Genomic DNA, 25981 nt, shown 5'->3' with positions numbered 1-25981 from the left:
CTTTTTTCAATATGTCTGAATTCATCCGATCATGCCTGATCCTCTGCAGTAACAGGTGTCTGCCTGTCAGTACTGAATCAGAGGGAGAAGTGATCAGAGGGGCAAAGGGGGAAAAGGAGGGAGCTTTGTTTGGATGTTTTAAAAAAAAAAGCCTTACAAGTGAATCTCAGGCTCACATCCAGCTAGTTAGTCAGCTCGCTTCAGCCTCTATGCACTCAGCTGTAGCAGCACCAAACAAGCAAACAAACAAAGCAACACACAGGCGTCTCATCTTTCCTCATCTGGAGAAGATGCCTCGAAGTAGGTTGTTTTTTCTCGCTTTTCTTGCTTCTACATCAGCTGATTAGGGTGGTTAGATTGATTGATTTGAAAAAGTGAAATCCCACGGGGACAATCTTGTTGTTTTCTTGCAGGCGGCGGTGTTTGAGATGCAAAAAGTGCAGTTCTTAACTCTGTGTGACGGCTGTTCTTGCATCTTTTGAGCAGCTTTGTAGGAAGTGGCTGGTTTGTGTTTGCAACTTATCAAAGGAAAACGGCTTTTATCTTCAAATGAGCCTTCAGCAGGGAGATCATAGACACTCAAATCATCCATGTGTTTCTTGCAGATCATTGTCTCCACACTAAACTTTAACATTGTGATGATTGATGTTATGGCCACTTACAGATAAAAAGGTGAAATTATTTATAAATACAGCCAACTCAGCACACTTAGTTAAGTTAGGTGTTTTTGTTGTTGTTAACTCTATCTCTTGAACATCTATATTTGCATCCGCAGTGCAGTGTAGACACATCTATGTATCATCATGTTTAGTATGGAGAGTCTGTATGTTGCAAACTTGGGAGATTGTTCAGCTGTGTGTGTGTGTGTGTGTGTGTGTGTGTGGTGTGTGTGTGTGTGTGTGTGTGTGTGTGTGTGTGTGTGTGTGTGTGTGTGTGTGTGTGTGTGTGTGTGTGTGTGTGTGTGTGTGTGTGTGTGTGTGTGTGTGTGTGTGTGTGTGTGTGTGTGTGTGTGTGTGTGTTATGGTCTGGAACTTCATCTCACCTTGAACTTTGAATAAATCCTTGTTGATTTTGCATGCCCCCACAGTCAACAGTAAAAATAACTTTTGCTGTTCCCGGAAAAAAATAATATTTCGGGAACAGCAAAATGATATCAAAACACAAGTCGGCAAGCTTGAAACATGTTTACACTCTCAAACATTCGGTTATTAAAAACTAAGCATTTTGTGAACATGCATGTGTTTTGGGAAGTAGCAAACGTAAGATAAACAGATGTTTTGATATACAGTAGTTCGGCTGTTGTTAAACCCCATTTACTTCCATTCAACAAGACTTTGTTCAGTTTTCTATTCTCTGGTCACATGGAGACATGTGAGAAAAACAATGTTATACTGAAGAAGTTAACACAGGTCGAGATATTGATACACACATGGTCATTTCGTTATTGAAGTATTCCTGACATGAAGTCAATGGGAAACGTCCTACAAGCGTGGGACTAGAAGAGATATATATCTATATATGTACCGCAGGTCTCCCTTGTAAAAGAGATCGTTGATCTCAATGGGATTTTTAACCTGGATAAATAAAGGAAAAAAAAAAATATATATATATATCTATATATCAACTTAATGTCACTGCAGCTAGTATTAATGTGTAGAAGTTCTGCTCTCTTATTTGAATAAGCTCTAGTCTAAACCAATGCAAGTGCACGCCGGTCATGTGTCTTTATACTTATCTGTGTCCATACTTGAGCCAGTGCATAATTACAATGACAATTGCAATCTGATTTGTTAACCTATTACATCAATGATTCATTCTAAACACATTTGATCATTATGGTGAGAAGCGTGGAGTCGCCTCAGGCATCATCAGGCATTTAATCTCCCACTGACCACCACTCTTCTTTTCATCAGTACTCTTAAAATTAAAATGTATTATTATTATTTATTATTATAAATTAATGTTCCTTCTTTCTTGTAAAAATTATATTTTGAGAGCATTTTAAGTGTAAAACTAGCATAGTGAAGATCGATAGTTACGTATGTAACTACGGTTCTATGAATACTGGATGACCGCCAGAGGCGGTGCTTTAGCACTGGATATCTTCTGTCTCGCGCATGCGTAGGTCGAATATTTATATCAACAAAGTCACGTGTGACCCCGTATGACACCGGAAGGTATAAGTTCCGGTGCTGTCAACGGGCTCAGTCCTATGGAATCTTCTCGCAGAAACACGAAATTCCGAGTGACCAAGAACTCTGGCGGTCATCCAGTATTCATAGAACCGTAGTTACATACGTAACTATCGTTCTATTTCATACTTACTGACCGCCAGAGGCGGTGCTTTAGCACTGGATGACCTATATCAACAGAGTCACGAGGAAGTCTGAATACTCACCTATAAGGATGGCCTAGACGGACTCTGCAGGAGGACCACACCCAGCGGGTGAGGGGCGGCAACATTCACCCTGTAATATCTGGCGAATGTGCTCGGAGATGCCCATGTGGCCGCAGCACATATGTCCTCCAGGGGCACACCTCTCCAGGTCGCCCATGATGTGGAGACACTCCTGGTAGAGTGGCACTTTACTCTAGGTGGCAAGGGACGGTCATTCGCCTTGTATGCCTGGGCAATGACGTCCACGATCCAGTGGGACAAGCGCTGTTTTGAGAGCGCACAGCCCATTCTAGGACCACCGTAACACACAAAGAGCTGCTCAGACTGACGCATGTCAGCGGTAGTCTGGACATAAGCTCTAAGGGCCCGCACCGGGCATAGGAGTCTCGACCTCTCTTCCCCCTCTCCTGATGGGGGGTCAAACCGTGCCAGCTGGATAGGCCGATTAAAATGAGAGCGTGCCAGCACCTTAGGGAGGAACGCTGTGTTCGGCCATAAGGTGACACCTGAGCCATCTGAGTTCCACCTCAGACACGAGCTGTTCACAGACAAGGCCTGAAGCTCGCTTACACGTTTTGTTGAGGTGATGGCAAGAGGGAAAGCAGTCTTAGCTGAGAGCCACTTCATTTCTGCCTGTAACAAAGGTTCAACAGGAGGCAAGCATAGGGCATCCAGCACCAAGGGAAGGTCCCATGTAGGGGCCCTTGGGATATTCAGGGGGCGAAGCCTCAGAGCTCCCCTTTAAAAAGAGGGATACCAGCCTATGGCTCCCCACTGTGCTGTTGTCAGCCCTTGCGTGTTGAGCTGATATAGCAGCCACATACACCCTGACGGTAGCGGGACACCGGCCGTCGTCCAGGAGGGACTGAAGGAACTCAAGGGTCGTAGGTACCGAGCAATATGCTGGGTCCTCATTTCGCCCTTGGCACCAGTCAAAAAACAGTTTCCACCTGTTTTCGTACTGCCTACGAGTAGGTTGTGCCCTAGCATTTGAGAATAGTCTTCCTGACAGACTCTATGCAGTCGCTCAGCAGTGGGTCGGGCCCAGTGGCCAGACCCACAGCTGGAGGTGGCAGGGGTCGGGGTGCCACATCCGACCCTCCAACTGAGACAAGAGGTCCTTCCTGTTGGGGAGACGCCAAGGCGTCCCACAGCAGAGTCTGTGCAGCAGATGGACAGGCCCGCACCTAGCTGGGTTAAACAAGGAAGTTTAACAGGACAGCCTAGCCAGGCAGCTGCTGCTAGAATGAAGCAGCGCGTCTATCAGGAGCGGGGGCGAGAACACCGCCCTCACTGGTTGAGTTAATAACGAATGCCAGATGCAGCGTAGGCGGGAGCGGGGTGCGACAACACAGCCTTCACCAGCTACCTGCTGAACGGAAAGAGTAGAGCAACGCTCCTACTCGCCAAACACAAAAGGAATGTAACTACACCCATGTTACCAGCAGAGGGAGCGGGAGCGAGAGCACTGCCTTCACCTAGCTGGAAAAAACAAGAAGTTTTAGCAGGACGGTTTATCCAGTCGGCTGCTGCTAGAATAAAGCATCACATCTACCAGGAGTGGGGGCGAGAACACTGTTTTCGCTGGTTGAGTGACTGTGTCCAGAGCCACCCCAATGAAGGTTAGGCTCTGAGAGGGGTTCCGACAACTCCTCTCCATGTTCACCTTGAGGCCTAGCCGGGCGACATGAGAGAGAAAGAGAGCCGTGTCCTGGATCGTCTGTAACCGGGATGGTGCACAGATTAACCAGTTGTCCAAGAGAGGGAGAGTCCAAATGGGAGCACCCTGAACTGGAAATGACGACCTCTGAAGGCAAAGCGAAGAAACTGCCTGTGATGAGGCACAATAGGCACATGACAATAAGCGTCCTTCAAGTCGACGGACGTGAACCATTCCCCCCTGGCCACGGTACGAAGAACGTCCGCTGTGCTCAGCACATGGAAAGGTAAAAATCCTTAGGAACTTGTTGAGTCTCCTCAGATCGAGGATTGGGCGAAGTCCACCGCCTTTCTTCCTTACCAGGAAGTAGGTCGCGTAGAAGCCCGGGCTGTGAGATGGGGTCCACAGGCTCGATTGCACCCTTGGCAAGGAGGACTGACAGCTCCTGGTTTAGGGCGATTTATTTTGCCGGGTCGCTTATGGTGGTCATTTTGACCCGGCTGAAGACTGGGGCCAGCGTCGGAACTGAAGTTTGTACCCTTGATTTAAGGAAGCGCTAAGAGCATCCTGCTGCAGGGAAGCTGAGAGGGCGAGCATGAGGTGCCTACACGGCCCATGCGCGCCGCTGCATCGTAAGCCTTAGTGAGCAGGTCATCAGTGACCCGACATTGGAGTCGAGGGCACCTGGCCTCCGACCTCAGGGCTTCGTCAGGGGAAACTATGAGGGAAGCAATGGTAGGCTCAACAGCCGGCGTGTGGTCAAGGCCAACTCTTGCCGCATCCTGCATGGCTACCAAGGCTCGGCCATCGGACGTAAGACTGTAAAGAGCCTTAGTGTCCCTCCAGCATGCATGTAACTCCCTCAGATACTCACAAGAGGGAGGAACAGTGCGGGTGGCGGGTGCCGGAGTGCGCCTAAAGAACGCACTGGCAGGCGCTGTTTCGGGAATGGAGAGCCAAGAGGAGTGACCTCATCTGGGCTAGCTCAGTAGTGAGTAGGTCCACCCTGGAGGACAGCCTATCAGGCTTAGTCCTCTTCTTGGGCGGTGCACCCACAGCCTCTGCGGCCCAACGCCTAGGATGGGTAGGTTGGGCTGGAGTCGACTGTGCGGGGGGAAGGCCACCCTCAGTCAGTAGTTCAACCTCGGCAGCTCTTACCGCACGAGGCATGATGGTGCAATTCATGCACGGGTCCTCCGAAGGCCCTCCCTCAGATGCTCGAGGCCAAGACAAGAGGGGCAAAGGTCATGGCCATCCTCTGGTTAAAGAGGAGCCATACAGGTGTTAGAGCCGTTAGACCTAGCGATAGCTAGAGCACTCAGCTGCCTGTAAATAACTGGCCAGGAAACAAATATGCCGTGGAGGGGAGTGAGCACAATAGTAGTTAGCTTGAGCGTGAGCACTCTGCTAACTGGAGTGAGAAAAAATGAAGTCAGTTAATGGGTTTATGCCGTGAGAGGAGAGCGGAATACTCTCTCCACTAGCGCCGTAGCGAGTTAGCCTAAGCGAGAGCACTCTGCTAACTGAAGGCTGGAACGGGCATCCAACTGTGTGCAGGGAGAGGGGAGCGGATTCACTCTCTTCACTAGCGCTGTAGCAAGTTAGCTTTGAGCGAGAGCACTCAGTTAACTGGAGGATGGAACAGGAACCAACTGTGTGCAGTGAAAAGGGAAGCGAAGACACTCTCTTCACTAGCACTATAGCAAGTTAGCTTTGAGCGAGAGCACTCAGCTAACTGGAGGATAGAACAGGAACTAATTGTGAGCTGTGAGAGGGGAGTGAAGACACTCTCTTCACTAGCGCTGTAGCAAGTTAGCTTTGAGCGAGAGCACTCCGCTAACTAGAGGATAGAACAGGAATTAATTGTGAGCTGTGAGAGGGGAGTGAAGACACTCTCTTCACTAGCACTGTAGCAAGTTAGCTTTGAGCGAGAGTACTCAGCTAACTGGAGGATAGAACAGGAACTAATTGTGAGCTGTGAGAGGGGGGCGGAGACGCTCCCTTCACTAGCGCCGTAACAGTTAGCTTGAATGAAACCACTCAGTTTAACTGGACGATAGAACAGGTAAAGAAACAATGTATGCGGTGAGAGGGGAGCGGAGACGCTCCCTTCACTCGCGCCGTAACAGTTAACTTGAACGAAAACACTCAGCTTAACTGGACGATAGAACAGGTAAAGAAACAATTGTATGTAGTGAGAGGGGGGGGGCGGAGACGCTCCCTTCACTAACGCCGTAACAGTTAGCTTGAACGAAAACACTCAGCTAACTGGACGATAGAACAGGCAAGGAACCAATGTATGCAGTGAAAGGGGGGGCGGAGACGCTCCCTTCACTAGTGCAGTAGAAAGTTAGCTTTCAACGGGAGCACTCAGCTAACTGGATGATAGTACAGGTAAAGAACCAAAAGTATGTAGTGAGGAGGAGGGCGGAGACGCTCCCTTCACTAGTGCAGTAGAAAGTTAGCTTTCAGCGGGAGCACTCAGCTAACTGGATGATAGTACAGGTAAAGAACCAAAGTATGTAGTGAGGAGGAGGGCGGAGACGCTCCCTTCACTAGTGCAGTAGAAAGTTAGCTTTCACCGGGAGCACTCAGCTAACTGGATGATAGTACAGGTAAAGAACCAAAAGTATGTAGTGAGGAGGAGGGCGGAGACGCTCCCTTCACTAGTACAGTAGAAAGTTAGCTTTCACCGGGAGCACTCAGCTAACTGGATGATAGTACAGGTAAAGAACCAAAAGTATGTAGTGAGGAGGAGGGCGGAGACGCTCTCTTCACTAGCGCAGTAGAAAGTTAGCTTTCAGCGGGAGCACTCAGCTAACTGGATGATAGTACAGGTAACAGTAACAAATTAGCGAGAGCCCTCGGTTAATTTGTACACAATTATCTCATTAGTTTGAGAGTATATAGATATAGCACAATCAGCAATAATTGGTAGCGATCTCACCGGCTGTGTGCAGGAGCGTCCGCTCTTTACCGGTCCGGAGCTCCTGGGGTCCGGGCGGTGAACACCGCGGTCCTCTCCCTTGGGAGAACGGACAGCTCGTCGCAGCCTTTGGAGGGCGAGCGTTTTTCCTAGCCCGCAGCTCCGATCAAACGATCGCAAGGCTACAGGTAGCGATGAGCTAGAATCCCAATTTTCAGTAAGCTTAGCTTGGCTTCTACTCATAAGTAGTAACCTACGCAGCGAGAAGATGAAAAAGGACTGAGCCCGTTGACAGCACCGGAACTTATACCTTCCGGTGTCATACGGGGTCACACGTGACTTTGTTGATATAAATATTCGACCTACGCATGCGCGAGACAGAAGATATCCAGTGCTAAAGCACCGCCTCTGGCGGTCAGTAAGTATGAAATAGAACTGTCTCTGACGGTGTCTGTGCAAACAGATCAGTCTTTTTATTCACTTTTAATGACATGCAATTTCTTTCTAAATGTACTGTATGAAGCTTAATTAGGCTTGAAACTCCACAAGGATTTGGTTTTACTAATGCAATGGGACATTTATTTTGCACATAAACAATTTGGGTGTTGAAAAGTGTCTTATTTACCTTTATAATAAGTCATATTTGTCCTGCATGTGTGCTTGTGTCACTTCAAAGATCCTCACACATTGAGTTACTGTTGTCACTTTAAAAGTCAGCAATTGATCATCATATTAAATTACATTTATAGAGATTAATCAGATTCAAATTCAGACTTTTATCACTTTTAGATGAGCTCACATCTCTTTCAGAGTATCTCCTTGACCGGGGGGCATTTATAGATTGTATCTCCAGCTCTGACATGATTTATTATAATTCCATCACTTTTATTATCTGGAAAGCTACCAGGAAAATGTCCAAGCAATTTAAGATCTAAATCATAATTTCAGGACCATTGCTCCAGTGTGCAGGATCTCAGTGCCCTTGGCTTGATTTAAAACCATCTGCGATCCAAATATTTATTTGTTTTCTTCACACAAGTTGGTTAAATCACAGGTTACGTTTAATCAGCTATGATCGTAGTAGCAGACACAAATACTATATAATCAGCCATTTGTTTGTTTGTTTGTTTGTTTGCTGTGCGTAAGTTAATTGATAGTGGTTCATCACACATTGAATAGCATAAATTAAGCATGAAAACAATGGAAGAACCGTTCATTAAAACACATTCTTTCACACGTACAAAAGTGATTAAAGAGAACTTAAAATGAAAATGGAGGATTCAAAGAAAATCCTCACACAGCACCGCACACACAATGACATGTAGTCTTTGTATTTGACCCATCCAATGTGACATGTATTTTACTTAAGAATTGTAATCAACTGCCAGTTTACTGTTATTCTAGAACATGTTTTGGGTGTTTTTGGCACAATTATATATAATTTATTTTAGTAGAAAAAGGATAACACTTCATTATTTGTTTAACCTGTTAAGCCCCAAAGCCCCCGTCGGCGGGTCTTTTTTTTTCACAAAAAAAAAAAAAAAAATGTTTTTTTTTTTCTTTATTAATTTTTTTTCTTTTTTTTTTTTTCTTTGGATGGAATGAATACCTATGGTGATAATTTAATGTAATACATCATTTTTATAGTCTGGTACCTGAAAAAGGTCAAATGGCACTGATGGAACCAGATGTACCCAAATGTGCCGAAAGCTTATTCCGCCTGGAACTTCTTTTTGCTAAACCTCTCTAAAAAGGTCAAATTTAACTTGTTTTGCCTCAATCTTGATACAGGGTTCTTATTATATGTTATAGTTTGGATTCCTAAAGCTTTTAGTCTACCATCCCATCATTCAAGGGTGGTTTTCACTATAAGTAATGTTTTTTCTTTAGGCGGAGGTAAGAATTTACCTTTTTTTACTATGTTCCATCTGAATTTACTCTGACTGAGAAAAATCTATATTGATTCTGACACTTCTACATCCAACTCACAGATGTAACCTTGCTTTGATAAAATAAATTATTCATATAACCCTTTTAGAAGTGAAGTTGTAGTCATTTGTTTTGGGCATGTCATTTTCGAGCCTGAAACCTGAAAAACAGGCTCGGGGCTTTTAAAGAACATTTATTGACACATGTGCGATATGATAGAATGTTAATTGTTTTTGGCGATTATCCAATCCTGATATCCTATATCTTAAGGGGGACGTGCAGCCTTAAATAGAATAGGAAATCCCCCCGTGGTCTGAACACTGGGATGACGAGGATGCTGAAGATCTAGATTTGAGGAGAAGTGGTCGTTGGATTATCTCAAACTGGGTCTGAAATCACAGCTGACTGCAGGAGAGAAGAGAACATATTTAAAGTTTGACAGCACTATGATTGGCTGCTGGAGATTGTGGTAAAATGAGCTGAGGAGTGAATGAACGTATAGCCAGTCTTCCTGACTGAATTTACGCTTTAGCTTCATTTTGTGTATCACATCTATCTTTTTAGGGTTATATTTTGGTCTTTTTATGTCTTTCTTGACAGACTCGGTAGGACAGATATTCAACAAGAACAGAAAGAACGTTTTAGGGAAACAAAACAAATATATTGTCGCATAACTGCTTCCTGATCCACCTGGTTTTATGAACATCAACATCCAGTTCTCTCATGGTGAGAGTGCTTCTTTAGGGTGCGCAACATGGCATCTACGTAATGGGTATTTAACTGGGGTGATGTGACTGACAACCTCTTTCATCCCTCCCTTCATATCAGCCACCACATGGTAACAGCAGGGTGTAAATCCATACAGCGTGCTTGTCAGGCAGGCTTCAAACTAAAGCTTTAATGCAAAACTGACACTTTATGTAGAAAACAACAACAACATTCTACATTCCCCAAACTTCATCTGTTTCTCAACTTTGCTAGTAGCAGAATAACAAATGTCACATATGGGATGGCGTTAGTGTGGTGTCAGTGTTTGCGACATTTCTCACCGACTCTCTGCCAGACACAGTGATATCTAGCCCGTTCTCCCACCACAGACGGCAGAGTCCATTTCACAACAATTTAAAATGTGTTTGACAACATGGCCAAAATAATGTTCAGGAAGACTGTAAATGTGTTAATAAACAGAATGTTTTGACATGTCTTTTTCTCTTTCCCTCCAGGAGTTGCAGTTTGAACGTCTGACCAGGGAGCTGGAAGCAGAGCGGCAGATCGTTGCCAGTCAGCTGGAGAGATGCAAGCTTGGCTCTGAGACCGGAAGCATGACTAGCATCAGGTGTGTTTGTGTGTTTGTCTCACACCTGTCAGATCCTCTTCTGAACGCTCTACCTGTGTGTGTCAGCTGTGCTCTTGCAGGTGAATGGCTTCAGAGCTGGTCACATTAGAGGTTCACTCTTGATTTGAGTCCAAAAGTCATCTAGATGATTGAATCCACATGTCAAAACACACCATTTTGTTTGAGGCGAGAGAGAATACTGCCCACAGTATTAAGTATGTAAGTCGCTTTGGATAAAAGCGTCTAACAAGTGACATGTAATGTATCTATATTGTTGTTTTCTTATAATTCACACAATCACCGTATATCAAATGGGAAGAAATACATACATCTGGTAGCTATATATTTTTCTTTGCCTGAATATTCAAATAAGATATGTATATCATTTGTTTTTAATAAGTAACCACAGTTTTTTTTAAACAAAGATCTGGACATCACATCACATTGAGTTCCAGTACAACAGGACGTCAAACTAAATGATGGATTAGCAAAGTTTGCCATTGTTAAAGTGACAGTTAATTACAACTCTGCATGGTGTTTTGCGCTTACAAAACGCTGAAAAACATGTACTGCGTGTGCAACTGATTTAATTAGACAAGCATTGCACATGAATTACAAATTAAATTAAATTAACATAAACAGCAAAAACTTGTAAACAGTAAAATAATAATAAACAAATAAACAAAACAGTACATATGTACATATCAACAGTGACATATGTATATAGAGTATCTCTATTGAATATACAATATGTACGGATTAACAAATAGAAGTCAGTGTACTTTGATAGGCCAGCCCTAATGATATGATTGGTGTAGCTGTGAAATACTGTAGGCTACACCAAGCTAGCGTATTATTATCTATGCAAGCTAGTTGACTACATTTGTAACCACACAACATAAAAGATGGTTGTACGTTTTTTAAAGACAGTGACCTCCAGAGTAGCTTTATAAATGAACAAAGAAGAACAGTTTTTACTTATTAAGTTTTTATGCAACTAAATTCCATTAATTATATTCACTTCAGCTGACCTCATTTTAAAAACAAGTAGGCTATTAGCTGTTATCAGTTCTCACTAGTGTTATTCGTTTTCTTGTCCTCATTATGAACATGCAGAATGACAACGGGAAGGTGAATGGGACATGAGGCAATTAGGCTGTAATCACTTTAAAATAAGTGTGAAAACTAAAGCGCAAGAATGATAATTTAAAACCTCTTATAAACCTGGTTGTATGTGCCTTCTTTGCTTCAAGAAAGGATACAGATCTGTCAAAAACTCAGGTGGAGGTTTACTGACAAGATGAAGATGCAATCTTAAAGCCCTTTCCTTCACATTGAGTACACACACCGCAGCACCTTTAAGCTCGGAGACGCACGAGGAATTAATCAATATCACTTTGCAGCAGGAGGCTTTGAACTTGAAAGAAATCTGACTTTGATTCCTACACAGTTAATCTGGATTTGATGATCATGTGACTAGCTAGTGACCAAATCCTTTCGCATAAACTGCATATCATTCTTCACTATGTTTTCTTTTATTATTATGACACATGAGTGTTATAGCCAAAACTCTATACATTTATAGGTTTTAGTTTTTTGCTTGTAGAATTGGCCCAACACAGACCATGTGATACACTAACATAGAAACCTAATCTCTTTAAACCTCTCTAATTTCCTAATTTGTCAGGTTTAATCAGGTGTGACAACATCACCCAGAATACATTTCTTTTGCAGAACTAGAGAGCAGAATGTCATATTCGGTGCCAAAATCATGTCAGTGTAACACTCCAGGTGGATCAAAGCGACTGCTTTTGGTAGTTCAAATTGATTGTTGGCTCAGGTCTAATGGCACAAAGCAAATCCCCAGCTTTGCAAACATGACACGCTATTAATTGTCTATTAAAAACAGCGATTGCTTCTTACGAAGAACCAAACAATGTGCAGCTGCCGCAGGAGTCCATTGTTCTGCTCAGGGCCTTCCGTTTTTTTTTTTAAGTGACCGTCATATTATCTTCTGCTGATTGAGTTTGGACCCTGGTGTCGTCTCTGCTCTGATCTCACAGAACACATTCCATACCAGCCCAATGTGAAAACAGCACTCCTGACACAATAGTGGTAACACACTTAGCCTGCCTCTCAGGACAATGTAACATGATTAAAGCATCTGGCTCTCTCTCTCACACACACACACGCACACGCACACGCACACGCACACACACACACACACACACACACACACACACACACACACACACACACACACACACACACACACACACACACACACACACACACACACCACACACACACACACACACACACACTAGACACAAACAATCCATCATCTTTTCTCCTCTTTGATTCCATTAAGCGAGCGGGGATTCCGTCCGTCTCAAACTAATTACTAGTCTGCCGACATTGTAATTCTCGTTTCAATTTGAGGGGTGGACCAACAATGAGCAGCAAAGAAGTTCTAAAACCGATTCATTCATGTGTCTAATTAACGGGCCATGCATTTTTCTGCTCAACGCTGTCGCTGTCACAGGGCTGCATTGAGGGCCTCCATTTAAAACAGATCCAACTTGGGAGATGGAAGAGGTGTGGAAGCCAAACAAAAAACACTTTTTCCACTTCAACACCCAGCTGCACACAGATGGAATAAAGACTTCCATCTTCTCACTCACTTGATTAAATGGGTTTATTATTTAGTGAGAAGCAGAGTGTCTTGTGATTTCCAGTCTTCCCTTGCTTTTTATAGGCAGTCCACTTTGTTCAGCTTGGATGTAATTGCCAAAAGGATGAATGATTTAGCAAAACACACAATTACAACAAGGCTAATCAAAAAGTATGTAATGCGTGTAGGATTTATTCTTCAATTACCTCCTAAACATTAGTATTGTTGCTGTTTTAAATAGTGTAATCGCTGCGTGTCCTTGCAAACATAAGGGACAGCATTTAATCTGCAGCGACAACACATGTACAGGAAATGTATCGTGTTGAAGGACCATTATTACATTGTACAAATGATGTACAATGTTTAAAATGGGTAACAACATCTGAGGGACACAATAGTTAATATATAATATTAACAGAACTGCTCTAGAGCCTAAGATTAATTATTACAATATCTCTGTCCAAGTGACATTGGCCTCCTTTCCTGACTGTATGATTAAATACCCATGCTGGCCAGTAAATAGTAAATTGCAGGGGAAAGAAGACATTGCTCCACTTAAAGAAGGGGTGGCCTGGTTGAAGTGACTCCTTAGAACACCCCTATGGTTTTAGGAGAATGGCACAGTCCAATCATCCAGGCCCATCTACTTTGCCAGGTGTGGTTCAGGAGTTTAGCCTTTTGCCAGGAGGAAAGTGAGCAACAAGACAACTACAGGAACAGGGTTAGCTCTTTTTATTTAAAAAAATAATAAATTAAGCAGGATTGCTTGTACTTGAACTAGCAAAGAACGTAGAAAATGAATAGCTTTTTTTTTGTATCTTTTTATTTCCTCCGTTTCATTTAGCTATGTTAGCAAACGTCTTTTAGCATGGCCCAGATGCATTTTTGCCGGTGTAGTCTTTTGTCTTCCTCTTTAGCAACAAGTTATGTGATATGATAAAAGCTCTCTTTTTGTGAGTTGCCTGGTTTACCATGTTCTAACTCCAGGTCTTGTTGCAGTTTGGGTGCAGGTTTCAGGTATTTTTCTCACCACTAGCTAAAGTGATGTATTGGTGTCATCCAGGTTAGCATTACTTGCTGCTAGCTACCAATTCTCACTCATTCAATGCTTCTGTGTCACATTTTCTTTATTTAGATCGTGCTGACAGTTGTCCAGCATAATGTTGGCGAAAGGCAATGGTTCCAGAAAAATATAGTTCTCTAAGAATGATCTAATTGTTTTGCAATAACTTAATTTTAAAATGCTCCAAGGGTCTCAATACTGTTAACCAACACAATATTGCACCAGAATCCTGTATTGTTTATACCTGTTGATGGAAACAGTATTTTCCCAATGAATTCTTAACACAAATTCAATGAATACCTTTCTTTCTGAGCTGAGACTAGTTTGTATTTAAGCCTATAGTGTTTTTTTCTTTTAAGCTCATAATCCAAATGGTTAAGAATGATAGACTTAATCTAATTTACTTATCCCTCTATAAAGTCTATTAAACCGTCCATTCAATGTATCATTTGGAGGATCACTACCTGGAATCCCGGAAGCATGTATTGTTGTTTCTTTGAAAAACTCCCTCACAGACAGTCTTATTGGCTTTCCCAAAGGAGCAGCTCTAGTTTCTACTCCCAAAGTAGTCTCCCATAGCCAGACCATCCTGCAAGGTGCTGTGTCAGCACAGGAGAAAGGTCTGGCTACACTCATTATCGTTCTGCCATAGGGGAAAAGAACATTCCTTCTTGTTTGTATTTCTTTAAGCCAGTCAAACTAAGCACAGGATGTATCGACAGAGCCCTGCAAAACACACAGATAGAGAATGCTGTGTTAAAATATTCTGTCCATAGCAGCCATATACCCACATTTTACACCCAATGAGTCGGACTACTCCCAGACGAACCACCGGTTTAGCAGGGTATATGTAATATAACCATTGTTGTTAAGACCAGGAACTCTTTGTTGTTTTCAGACAAAAAAGGAGCAAACAATACGGGATTGTGAAACTATGTATTGTAGCTTATCATGGGCTTACCCTGAATTGAGAAGATTATAATATCAAGGGTCCTTACATCTATTGAAACACCACATATTTTTGTCACAGGGCAATAGTCCCCAAATCCAATTGATATGTGAGTCATCGACCAAAATGTCCCTTTTTTCTTTAGTTAGAAGTCTTTTTATTTGACTTTGTCTGTCCTATAAACTTGGATTTGACAGCTCTATTAAAAAGTATGCATAAATAAAGGAATTCTGTCCCCAGATGGACAGGCAGGTCAAACTACAACAGTTGAATTAAGTGTTGAGTGTTAAGTGCAGCTGTTTGACTGTGAGGGGGCTGGCAGTTCAGGATTCAGCGCCTGTTGTGATGTGGAAGAAAAATACTTTTAGAAGTGCTAATGAGATCTTCAGCTCTGCCTTTGTTTCCAGTTTTAATCAGTAACCACAGGTCGCAGTGTCTGCCACGGCATATGCTGCTGCTTTATCACTTCAAAAGCGACAAATCCGCTGTGGGAATGTGTGTGTTGCTCTATCAGTCAAGCTGAGACAATGTTTTTGTCTGTTGGGAAAAAGGAGTGTGATATACATGGCCTCATTAGTTAGAGGGCCATTCCGCCCCAAATGTCAAGGTTGCATTCCGTACATTGGTGATTCTTGTGGGTTTAAACTCCGTACGAAGTGGATAAACTGAGGAAATGGTAAATATATTTGATTATGATTTCATTGTGCATGCAATTGGTCAATGACACACCACTCTTTTCTATTTACTTTATCACTTGAGCTCAGAGTAACTTTTGCAACATGTTTATCACACATTTTGTAAGACATTAGCCAAATTCAATGGCTAAAATGCCTAACTTCTAAGCTGTTATGACATTTGCCAAGCTATTTGTCTTGCCTGCCATTACTAAAACCGAGAAAAACAGCATTTTCCTTGCCTTAGGGAGGCTTCTACCCTGAACTTGTTGTTTAATCATTCAGTTTCCCTCTCAATCCCTTTTGTATTCTCTTGTTGGCTATCTCACTTTAGTTTTTTCTACATTTTGTGTCAACAGTTTAAAATTCTCTTTAAATTCTTCCTGTTTTTGTTGCATTTGGTTGCAATAGTTGGCTAAATTTGATCTCACACAAAAGTGCCATGGGTTAGCAATCTCCAACGAGTTCAAAGTAACTTAGTATCCTGATTTGATTACGACCAAGAAATATCACAAGGGACACCCCAGAGGACGTTGGTATCTCTCTGCTTTCTGTGTTGGTGTTCCCCACTCTGCCTAGTGTGTACTTGCTTCCTGGCTAAAGTCCCTCTATCTAATCGTCCGAGTGGACCTCTGACAGCGAGCACACACCCGGTACAGATATCAGAGCTCTGGTGGCACCGCAGTGGCCCCTCCACTCTTCTGGCCGAGGAGTCGCCTCCTCCCAGGGTGGGCTATTTATCTGCCTCTTTTGGCTCTGCATATTTGCGACAGTTGTCCAGTAATCGGATGCCCGGCTGCTTGTCTGGCCGTTGAATGTTGAGCGTGTGTGTATGTGTGCGTGCACAAGCATTGGCTGTTACCATAGCACCCGGCGAGACCCGCTGCTGCTTGTCTGGCGGGATAACGCAACCCTTCTATTGAGGGCCCATTACCCAGAAGCTGTCAGAGCGATCTGCTGCCAGCTTAGACCCGCAGTACTGTGGCTCTCCCTCTGCTCCTCATCAGCAAACGTTAACTAACAAGATGTTTGCAGAGGGGGACATATTGCTGCATTAATGCATAAGAAATGTTAGCTGTTTGTATTCAATTGAACAATTATTTTCAAAGCAACGTTACTAATGGTCATTTCAAGGACTCCCTGTGAGGCAATCTAAAGAGTCAAAACATGTAATGTCAGGTCGGTTGGACAGAGCGTTCTACATCCAAGGTCTTGCTGGTGAGTAGCTGAGTGGACGATATATGGACATGCCTTGGTCTTTCTTACTACATTTTTTTATCATCTACTCATTATACAATAAATAGACATGACCTTGATCATTTTTGCTGACCTCAATATGCCCGTTATGTTAACATGCGTGTTTGTTTTCATAAATATGTCGCCAACATTTTGGCCAATAGGATGCCAGAATAAACTGAGAGGCTTACTTAATTACAAGACATGTGCATTGTGAAGACACTGAACATTTTTGTAAAAATTCCTAAAAAAAGGACGAGCCTATCTATTGTCAATACATAGATAAGAATAAAGAGGGGCAGAAAAGCCTTCCTATCAAAACTGGCCCCATCTCATCATCAACAGATTACATTACATAATTCACATTCCCATAGGCACCATAATGAGGCTATAGCCCTGTGGACAATTACAATAACCCTGAATAGCCCTATAACGAGACTAACAACATCCTGTGTGATTTCCTTTACTCCGCTGCTGGTTCTCTTATTTCCCAGTTGCCATAGCAACCATCTCTGAAGTAGAATCACCTGTTGATCGTGTCACGCAAGGTGTATTTAATTAAGTTAACTGTTATTTGATTTGCTTTGGTTTGCTGGCAGCTTGATATAAATGAATCTTTTCAACATTATCCGACCTCGCTCAACAGCGAAAAGAGAGAAGATGATGCAGAGAGATAGAGAGTGGGACCCCACCTGTGGCAGGAGACAGGAGACCCTCGGGTGCTACTGTCTCCTGCCAGGGCTGATGGATGTGTAACAAGTCTTGTGTCAAGCTATACTCCTCTTTTTAAATAGTGTTTCTCACAGCGATGCCTTGGGTTTTGGGTAAGGTTGGCATTCATTCATGCATTGCAGATAACAATCGGTTGGGGTTTGGTCTAAGGTTGGGTTCAGGTACATGTAAGGGGAAACTCAAATCAATTGGGAAATTGACATCACGTTATTATGCCTCTAATTTTTCAGCTGTTTTTTGTCTATGTCTGCCTCTGCGCTTTGTCTGCCCTTGGGTCTGATGAGCATGCTGAATGATATTTCTTAACAAAGAAAACCAATTGTTATTGCAGGCGTGTACTATTTTTCATTCATTAAGGATTCTAGTGTGTTGGAGGCATATGTGACTCAAAATTGACTTTTAAATGCCACAAGCCTGCGTCGAGCCTTGTTCATTAATTCCTCTAGTTCCATAGCCCTGAAAACAAAAAATGAAGCACCAGGGAAGAAAAAACATCTGGCTCCTCACATTCCCCCTCGATTATATACTGTGTAAATATGGCAGTTATATTGCTAATTAGGAAACATTCTACGCAGTTTTCCCATACGTTTTCATATCGGGCCACTGATGTTTTCAAAAGACAGAGCGTCAAAGTCAGAGCGACGAGCCTGCACTGTGTGTTGCATATGGCTAAGTCATAAAGGATGTGAACTGCGGAGCGATATCGTAGAGTTAACGTCTCTCTTTATATTAATGTGAGAGCTATAGTCCCTTGAGCTACAGTTGGGCTGAACGCCTCTATATGACTGTAGAGTTGTTTTGAAGTATCAAAAGTAGTGAGAACAGAGGATCAGAGAGAGAAAGACGGAGTTTGAGGAAAGAGGGAAAAAAATAAGCTCTCTGGCTCAGTTTGATTCAGTTATGCAGTATTTGCCAGTTGGAGTTATATTCACTCCGATAGACTTTAATGTTACTGCTGTATTTATACACACAGATCATATTCATCATTTAACTTTCGTTAGAGGCTGATACATCATCATCATTTTGTAGGATTCACATTTTTTCTCGTTTTTTCTAGTTTACACACATAGCATTTGTTTGCATGTGAATTACTTTTGTGCAAAAAGGCATCATTGTCAAAATAACACACACAACACAATTCATTTACCAATTGGATGTAAAAAGAAATAAGAGTATGGTCATTTCTTTGACATGTTTATGACAGTCAAAATCAGGGCTGCAACGATTAATTTCTTTACCGACTAATTTTCCAATTATGTTCTAGATTTATAAACTAATTATGTGATATATAAAATGTCAGAAAACAGTGAAAAAATTCCAACTGATGCCTTTTTAATGTCTTGTTTTGTCACACCAAAACCCAGAAATATTCAGTAAAATGTCTTATCATTTTCTGTTATTTTTGCATGTATAATAACTTTAACGATAATTTAACTATCTGAAATTCTGTTAAGCTCTAGTCAAAATGGGCTTACATTTATTAAATAAAAAAATGGCAGTGTGAGTTTTGTGAGACCTCACACAATGAAAAGGTTTTTATGTGATCTGTCTTTTGAAGTTTTTGTTCTTTCATTTTCAAAGGTTCTTTTGGTGAAATACGGCTCTCTACGATGCCCCCGAACTGCATCATCTTGGATAACACTGCACGCTCCTGTCTAAATGCCAGTGCTCGGAATGGTTATACCATAATTCAGCCTGGATAAAACTCCCACACATTTTTTGTCTTAGCCAATGTCCCCACATTTTGAGTACAGCTAAGGTAAACCATTTGGTATTTTGAAAAAGATTTAAAGAGGCTCTCATTGAATTAAAGGAAAATCTTTATTGGCAAAACAAACCCTTGTGTCACATTAGAGCATCGCATTTGTGTGTCAACAGATAATTTGTGATCTTTAGAATTTCTTTAATTATCTTTGACATTATTTGGCAACATTGCCAAACCTTTCTTCAAAGTTTGGATGTAAATTAGTATCTATGTCTTTATTGGCTCAGAAATATGGACTATGAAATTACTCTAATGCTTATGATGGTGCCTGTTTTGATGATGTAAGCGATGAGGATGTTCATTTTTTAATCCTTATTGATCCAAAGAAGGCCGACTGCTTGATGATAACAGTGGTGGGTTCTTGTGTGTGTTCTTGGTATTGATCTCACAGCGAGAGGGAATAGGAAGGAAGGTTGTGAGGTACATTTCAAACACTAGCATTCGTTGTGGTCCATACTGAACTCTGCGTATTGATCTTATGGAGAGACTTTGAAGCAAAGACAGGGCAGCAGAGAAAGAGATAAAAAGGCCAGCAATCTACAGTATACAAGTGAATGGAGGCAAGAGTAAGGCAGGATGGGAAATGTTTGGGGGGGACACAGGATGGTTTTCCAAAGTTTTGGTATTGCACAATACTGTCTTTTCAGACTTATTGCGGATGACATGACGCCAGCTTTGACCTCGCATTACACTCAATGATATTTCACACGCTGTGACTTCAGTTGCAACACTGTAGTGGAAAATTACTTTTACTGTTTGTCTAATGAAAGAAAAGCAGGTGACTTTATGACACACAAGGTTGGATCAGCCGAGCAGGCAGTAAGTCAATAAGAGCATGATAATCTTATGTTTCCCTTCATTCACCCAGGGCCACATTATGTTTATGTATGATGGTTTATGCTATTGGTTTATTCTACTGTTGTGAGAAGCCTATCCGCCCTGCTGACTTCAATTTTATGTTGTCATGGAAGCTGTACGCAGTTGCTCTGGGTTGTTAAATTGATGTTTTTCACAACTTTTATTATTTTTATGATTTCAGGGCTGTTATTTCCCAGAGTTGACTGTCGGACAGCCTCTAAAGCTGGGGTTAGGTTTGCTACGATTTCCCAATTCTTCTACAGCTATTTTTCATAGTTGTTACAAGGTTATGAGGCCTCAAGGGATGAGCTGAAAGGCAAGGGCCATGTGATTGAGACAGTCGACTGCACAGTTACTATGTGTTCAAAATGGATTGGCTGGCTGCTATATAATAGCACAACACAGTCTCACTCCCTGATAGTCCAATAGCGACGCTTGGTCAGGGTCCTTTGGCGTGCAGTTGTGACGCGCCGAGTCTCCTTCAGCTTCATAATCGGACGCAAAGAGCTTTCAACTGATTGCAATGTATTCCCATCGGCGGCGGTATTTTATCAACTTTCCTGCAATGTTAACTATGTTGAAGCACTTATTTTAACCGATATTATACATATTTATTATACTCTTATAAGATGTATGTAGATAGAATAAAAAATGTGCAGAATACGACAGTTTAATGGTGGAGGTATACACACATATTGATAGATGTCTTGTAATGCACTGTTGAGGAACCTGCGACGCGCACTGCCACTCCAACATCCAATCACAGAGCTTGAGGACTAATCACAGGGTTTGTCAAGCAAAGCGCATGGTGTAGTCCGATAGCTGAGGATTCTGGGTAGTGTAGTGTCTTCTGCCATCCTAAACTCCGAAAAAATATTTGTTTCTCCGAATCGAAGGGGAAAAATACAAAAGCATTGTACACAATTTAAACCAATCAATGTTGTGTAATTAACAAGGATAATCTGGTGTTTTTGAGTTGATGAGTAGTGCAGATATCACTGTAAAATCAATCGACAGTAAGGAGAATACAACTGCACGCCAAAGGACCCTGACCAAGCGTCGCTATTGGACTATCAGGGAGTGAGACTGTGTTGAATAGCATGGTAACTCAAACTCATCTTTGTGTCAAATATCAGTTTTGTAAATGTTTGCCAATTGGTTTAACCAACAGAATTACCTATTTTAAACACTTTTTACATGCACACAAACTTATATAAAACACGACAGGGAAGGATACGACGAAAAATGCATAAAAGGGCCTTTTTAATCACTTATATTGAGACAGTAGGATGTCCCCCTGTTGACACCCATATCCCCACAGAAAGTCACAGTTTGAACACAACAAAAAATATTCCAAAGCTGTCATAAAATCTGAGTTTGAGAAAGTTTTCTTTTTGAGTAAGGAACCAAACAAAAATGTGTGGGAGGAAAGGCGAGAAAAAAGAGGACGAGGTTGAAAAGAGGACAGAGCAGGGACCAGAAGGGTGGTGGAGAGAGGGAGGGAGGGAGTGAGGGAATAACAAAATGAGCCAGGAGGCAAAGGAAGCAGGGGGAGATGCATTCTCATGTTAAGCCCTTTTAACCTGCTACCATGCAAACACACACTGAGCTAGCATGAGTCACTCAGAGACCCAGACACTCTTAATAAGCCTAATATCCTCCACAGTCACAGACAGGCTCTGTCTGTCACACTCACACACTCGGCTCTGTGTGTGTGTGTGTGTGTGTGTGTGTGTGTGTGTGTGTGTGTGTGTGTGTGTGTGTGTGTGTGTGTGTGTGTGTGTGTGTGTGTGTGTGTGTGTGTGTGTGTGTGTGTGTGTGTGTGTGTGTGTGTGTGTGTGTGTGTGTGTGTGTGTGTGTGTGTGGCCCCCAGTAAGTACAGTCATCTGTGACTCTATTATTGATCTGCATGCAGAACGGAGACAGAACTGTCAGATAAGCTCAGATGAAAACCTCCTTAGACTACAAACACGCTGGGAGATTTGCACAAAGACACAAACACATGCACTTTAACACACACATACATATTCATGCTGACTTGAAATAAACCTATTCTGAAGCACACAAGCTGGAATAGAGTAATTGGGTAAAGAAATGCAATGCAAAGCTGCTGTAAGTTTAGACACATTTGTAGGTGTTATCTTTCTTTAAGGACTTTTTTTGCATTTGTACATGTTGGGACATTTATTAACACATTGTTGGCATAATGTGCCTGCAAGCATCTACAGTTAAAGAAAACATAAATGTACTGTTAAATATCCACTATTCAAAGACGAAATGAGGCAGAATAAAAGGAACATTTGTGCTAAATGAAATGCAATCAAAGAGATCCTTTGAATAGTTCAACAACCTCAAGGCCACACATAACATTACTGTCAATTCACATGGCTTAGGTTGCTATGGTAATATGTGTCTAAGGTGCACAGTAAAGAGTACAAGAAGAGAACTCACACACACTAACCAAGTTGTTGTGGTGAGGGCCGTTTTTCCTTTCAAATGTTAAATTGTAATTGAACTATTTAGAATAATAGATAACATAGACATTTTTATCTTCAGACCATCAGTAAATCCTTGCAAGCAGAATATAGTTACACAAATGACTCCTGGCAATTCAATCTCCCTCAGTCACACATTTGAACGTGAGTAAAAAATAAAATCATACAGCCCTATGAGATGAACTGTTGATAGCCTAACTTAATTAACTAATTTCCTTAAATGCAATTATGACGAATTCAAAGCCAAGTTCACGCCCAGGAGTCTGCTGCAGCAGCACAAAGGGACTGAGAACAGCTCATCGGACTGTGTGTGTGTGTGTGTGTGTGTGTGTGTGTGTGTGTGTGTGTGTGTGTGTGTGTGTGTGTGTGTGTGTGTGTGTGTGTGTGTGTGTGTGTGTGTGTGTGTGTGTGTGTGTGTGTGTGTGTGTGTGTGTGTGTGTGTGTGTGTGAGAGAGAGAGAGAGTGTGTGAGAGAGTGCGTGCGTGCATGTGTAAAAAGTGTGTACAGAAGGTGTGTACAACAGGCCAAGTCCAAAGCCAGTAAATTGATTTGACATCTAGCTAGCTAGAGAGTAAATGGCCACAGCTCTGGATTGTCGATTTGGGGTGTAAAAAGGACAGCACACTGCTACTACAAGCCTAACAGTTGGGATTTGGCACCGGGACTGTGTCACGTATCAGGTGTCGAGGATAACTTGTCCAGACAGCGGTATCAGGGACACACATTCCCAATAGAAAGTCCTTTAGTGGGTTAGTGCTTCAGCTAAGGACACGTTTTTCTCCAGCATATAAGAGTAGGTCTGCCCTATATGAAGGACTTGTAACAGTTGAAAAACTCTGTCTACTATAAGACAGAACCTCAACTCCTGCTAAATGGAGATGTAGCGGTACACTAAAGTCATGGTTTGGTCTATACCCCGGTTTAGGAATTGCAAATCAGTGTGAGTTTGGTACAATAAAAGGAAAAAAAGCTATAAAGGCATGTTTCTTTATATATATTCTGAACAGCACACAATCCTACTGCTGGAGACTGAAGAGGCATTTCGCTGCCTCGCAACTTCAGTAAACTGTGACAGACTTGTACCGCCAATCAGCTACCTGTGCTAAATGTTGCTCAAAGCCTAAAGCTAATAGTATACAGACATTAAGCTATTTTACCTACTTTAATATCCATACAGTGTGTTCGGATGAAGCTGCATTCACAGGACAGTGACCCCTGTACGTTGAAGGTTGGGCTTGAGTATACAAACCGCCCTACTGCTAAACCAAAAGCACTGCTGTCTTTTAATAAATGGACACTGAACACTTATCCCAAAAGGTGTTTGTGTCTATTGACAGAAACACGTATTTATTTATAGCTCTTGACAGGCTCAATATTTCGGCACTTGATAACTGGAAAAAAGAGGAGATTTGGAAAGTCGGCGAACAGCAGCTTTTGTTTTTACTTGCTTTGCTGAAAAGATGACTGATCATTCCACTCTGTGAAGTCTGCTGTCTTAGACGCTTTCTTGTCATTCAAAATACTTCTCTTTCATTTTGTTTCGAAGGAAGGCTCAAAAGCCTTTTACAGCACCATAAGAGAGATGTATCACAGCCAATCATTTTTGACATTCTGCTTGCCGAGATTTCTATCCACATGATCGGCAGCATTGGAGAGTTTTGACACATGGATTATTTATCTGCTGAGAGAAATATGAATACCTCTAGAGATGTTATCTGTCTCTGGGCAGTTCTGGAAAGACTGCCCAGTCTCACACAGAGAACCAACATGTCCTCCCCCTCGCCTCTCATTAACTTCTGGCTCCAAGTCAAAATGGCCGCCTCCCACACTGGCAGTCAATCTGACCAATTTAGTGGGTCACAGGAGACTTTTGCTTCTCTCTCTCTGCCTCTCTCTCTCTCTCTCTCTAACCATTTGTCTGGAGCATGTGGACGGGGTAACAGAGATGGCGAGCTGCGCCTCGTCCTGCTGGGCTTTAATCACTCGCATCAAAGGGTCTCGTGCTTCTCTCTCTGTCTGGATGGCAGAGGGGAGGAAGATGAAGCGTTACTCTACCTCCGCTGAATTCATGAACATCAGACCCAGACAGAACTCATATCTCCCGTCACCTTCACTGTCCTCGCTCCAGTTTGGCAGCTCATGCAGAGCTATTTATTCAAAAGCAACAGAATTTCACTGAAAAATATTATCGTTTGCAGCCAGACACCGAGCTCTGCATTCATTTAGTGTTACTTTCTTTGGTGATTGCAATCTGCTGAGGCACTGCTGGCAACCGGCATTATGTTATTTGCATTTGCAACTAGACAAAATTGTTTTTTTCTGCACTCTCTTTAGTGATTTTGAATGTGCTCTAACAGACTTTTCGTGTTCAAGAATTCTGACTTGGTGACATTGATGATAATACACATAAAGGTCATGAACAAACTTCTCACTCCATATGGGTTCCCATCTTGTCTGATGATCAACTCTACCAAGACCTTCTCTGATGTTCATTAACTTAAAGTCTTATGGGAAGATTGTGTCATTGCTAAAAAGTTACCAATGTAGATTTTTGGTAAAAAGTGAAATGTCAAAGCTTGATACACCTAACCATCTACCCAAACCACATCCCATATGTAGTGCTATTAAGATGTCATTGTACAAATACATTTGCTTTGCTTCTTAACAAAAGTCAGAGGTCAGGTTAGGCTACAGCTTTGTAATTTAGTATCTTTGTTGTAGGACTCCCAACATGCAAGACTATCTGGAATAAGCCATGGGTTGTAGAATTTCCTACCATCTAATTACACCATCCTGCCATGCATAATGCACTACACGGCCCTTCTCTGGGTAGCATGTTCAACAGTCTCCTGAGGCTGTTGACATTTTCAACCCCTTGAATTCTCTCCTCTCTTGAGATATGAGATACAGCCGAGTTAGATATTACCCGCACAAAGCAGCAACAGTTGGCTATTGTTCCGACATAATATGCAATTAGGTAAAATTCAGGTGACCGGGCGAGATAAAGCGCATAGTTACAGTGCACACTGGGGTCCTCCATCTTCCAGGCTCAGACTGTAATTAAAGGTCCACAATAGGCGTTCTGGGATGTGCCTGAGCCTTTTCCTATAGCTGGCTGAGGGACTGTCTGAATGTTACCAACGTGGCACAAAATAAATACTGGAGTCCCATTTTAATAATATCAGCATCCCTTGGCTCTGTGTTATTTTTCCTCTGCAGCGTGTGTTTATCTGTATTCTCTCAGGATCTACGATGCAAAAATCTTCCAGTCTGTGTTGTAACTCTC

General features: G+C 42.3%; 1 protein-coding gene across 1 annotated transcript in view; it reads left to right on the top strand.

The window, feature by feature from the left end:
* Positions 1 to 25981, top strand: part of ctnnd2b (catenin (cadherin-associated protein), delta 2b) — a 167659-nt gene that overhangs the window by 47065 nt on the left and 94613 nt on the right. Inside the window, exon 3 of the mRNA XM_034138140.1 lies at positions 10137 to 10249. Within this exon, the coding sequence (XP_033994031.1) occupies positions 10137 to 10249 (113 nt within the window). The remainder of the gene's footprint in view (positions 1 to 10136; positions 10250 to 25981) is intronic.

This window comes from Trematomus bernacchii, unplaced genomic scaffold (genome assembly GCF_902827165.1).
Source record: "Trematomus bernacchii unplaced genomic scaffold, fTreBer1.1, whole genome shotgun sequence".
NCBI lineage: Eukaryota > Metazoa > Chordata > Actinopteri > Perciformes > Nototheniidae > Trematomus > Trematomus bernacchii.
The sequence above is the reverse complement of the archived record's forward strand: the minus strand, read 5'-3'. Positions and strand labels throughout refer to the sequence as shown.